Source organism: Aplosporella prunicola (assembly GCF_010093885.1).
Source record: "Aplosporella prunicola CBS 121167 unplaced genomic scaffold K452scaffold_89, whole genome shotgun sequence".
NCBI classification, from domain to species: domain Eukaryota; kingdom Fungi; phylum Ascomycota; class Dothideomycetes; order Botryosphaeriales; family Aplosporellaceae; genus Aplosporella; species Aplosporella prunicola.
The window spans coordinates 24,196-26,647 of record NW_022983617.1 but is presented as its reverse complement, the minus strand read 5'-3'; the positions used below and the strand labels follow the sequence as shown (position 1 = coordinate 26,647).

The 2,452-nt window shown below is 49.0% G+C and overlaps 1 protein-coding gene across 1 annotated transcript; it reads right to left on the bottom strand.

Annotated features, from left to right (window-relative positions):
• Nucleotides 1-784: 784 nt before the first annotated feature.
• Nucleotides 785-2,227, bottom strand: K452DRAFT_238983 (uncharacterized protein; the record flags this gene model as incomplete). Its single annotated transcript, XM_033537688.1, has 1 exon — nt 785-2,227. A coding segment is annotated over one exon (1,443 nt), but the record flags the coding sequence as incomplete, so codon positions are not given.
• Between the last annotated feature and the right edge of the window lie 225 nt (nt 2,228-2,452).

Sequence of the window (2,452 nt, the reverse complement as noted above, 5' to 3'; positions counted from 1 at the left end):
TGATATCGAAATTGAGTTGACCTCTGATTAAGTCCGAAGCTTCTTCAGGTGAAGACCTGTTGCCATTTGCTCGAGTGTCGTCTCGGATAAGATGGCTAGCTTCTTTTTCGCTAGTTTGCTTTTCCTCAAAGGTAGACATCGAAGTATCAAACTTATCTACTAACCGAACAGCCACGTGTTTAGATAGAGCCCAAATGAATGGGATAGCAAATAGCACCGGGGCAAAAATTAGTAATACCAAAAGGCCTTTCAGGATAGAGCCATAAATTTGCTCTCCTGCTTCGGTAGTGTCCCGCCTTTGATTGATGTTTTCCGTTGCATCTGTTCGTTCCCGGCCTTTGGAGTTAGAGTGCTTCAATGGGGCACGTGGACCACGAGGTGTATCTTGAAACACTCCTACACGGTTTTGAGAAATCTCTTTTACACGGTGCCGCGGCTTTTGAAGTAGCGGCAGTTGTGCCTTATTTCCCTGGGCGGTATCTCGACGGAGATGATTGCTTTTGATTAAAGCTTCTTTGTCGTGGTATTCTTCACTGAAAACTTCAAGTGTTGCAGCTGAGCTGTGGCGTTCGAGTTGATGCACTTCCCTCAAGATATCTTTGTCTTCGCGCATCCGTCGACTCCGCACTGCGTAAACTTGCTTCTGACGGGCCCGCTCTTCAGAAACGTGTGGCAGTTTTTGCCGTGACACTTGTGCTTCTTGCTGAGTCCCACTGTTTCGTTCGCCTCCTTTGTGCCGCTTGGAAGTTTGGGATGGCTCTCTCCGTTTTTCTGCAGCTCTTCGTTGCATCGATTCGAACACCATCTGATCGAACGCAGGAGTACGGATATGAGGTAATATATCTGGACAGACTGCATCAATCCACTCAGAAAAACCAATGTCGAACTTTGCCTTGGCCTGAAATCCTAGTAGCTGTGCTGCCTGCTCGAGCTTTTCGAGGAAAAGTTTCCTCGGATCATCTGGAGACGGAATGATCTTTAGCGGATAGGCGCCCTCTTCTTTGCATGGGTCGGTCAAGTAGTGCCTCAAGGCTCTCTGAGCGCCTTTCTCAGAGCCATACACGAGCTCTGATGTATTATATGCCTCATTCAGAAGGATAGAGTTGATCTTTTGGGTGTAGTCGGAAGACAGGCGGAAGAAGCGGAAATGGAATCGGTCGTGCGCCCGACGGCATCCTGGATCCCGGTCCTCTCCTTCCTTGAGAGCGGGCATTCCGTCAACGATTTCGGTATACGAGTTTTCTGCTTTAGTGACTGGAAGATGTTCGAGGAATGAGTTCGTCATGTCGTAGTCATTGTGGGAATTCCTGTGTATTATATCTCGGAATAGCTCTCTTCTTTCCCGGAGGCCGGGCACAGCGTCCTCTTCCTCATTAGGTAAAAAGGTGCTTCGAAGAACGATCATCAGTTTTGGGGACACCGGGGCGAAGTTGTGATACTCTGTGTAGGCTGTCATCTTATTTTCTCCAGTCGTAGGGTCGACGGAGAAGCTAACCGGCCCTTCATGGATTTCGTACGCATTCCTCGTTAGTACGAACTCGTCGTCGCTGTGTTGCGGTGTACAGAAAGCGAGGTACATGCACTGTATGTTGGCAACAGCCCACTGTGCATCCGGCGGGTACATTGACTTTTCAAGTTCTTTGACCCATTTGTAGTCCATATCCATTTCCATGTTCAGGATGGTTTTGATGTTGTTGTACCACACCTGAATAGGTTTTGTATAACCTTTCCGCTGCATGTATTCCGCCATAGCTTCTCCGTCGTTGGAGGTATAGGTTTTGGCGTTGTTTTCGTCTTCGCCGTAGAACCGTCTGCGTTGAATCGATCCACGGTACTTCATGATGAAGAGGAACTTACGCAAGGTGTCAAGCTCATCTCGTCGAAGCATAACGCTCGCATGCTTTTTCTGTTGCCCTTTGACGAACTTGGCGATGATCTTGGCAGCTTTGCCCTCCAGGCAGGAAAGTGCCGACTCAATTTCCCTTGGCTCAAAGCATTCGCATTCCTGGTCATAGAGATTGAAGTGCCCAAACTCTCGATTCGCTGATGTTTCAACAAGTTCCAGTGATGGGCTTAAGCGTAACGTATGGAGCAACTCGGGTTTTTTGAGATTTTTCTTTTTGCCTCGTCGTCTCGACTGTGTAGGTGTCTCGGGTTGGTGAGCGAAGTTTCTCAGGATGAATCGTGGTATAAAGTGTTGATACTCTTGACGCCTTTGAGACTCCATCTCGTCGACTGGGACGGAGGGTTGACTTGAGTGTTTGAGGGTGATGAGTCCTATTTTGTGGCAGACAGACTGGCGACGCTGCGGGGTAAGAGATTATTGGCGAGGCGCAGCACTTTCGTGTAGCGAATTACAGGGAGCTGCTCTGGGTTGCCCTGGTCAGCTTAAGCGCCGTTGCACCGCTGCAAGGCTATGGTGCAATGATGCCGCCCCACCTTGTGAGCATAG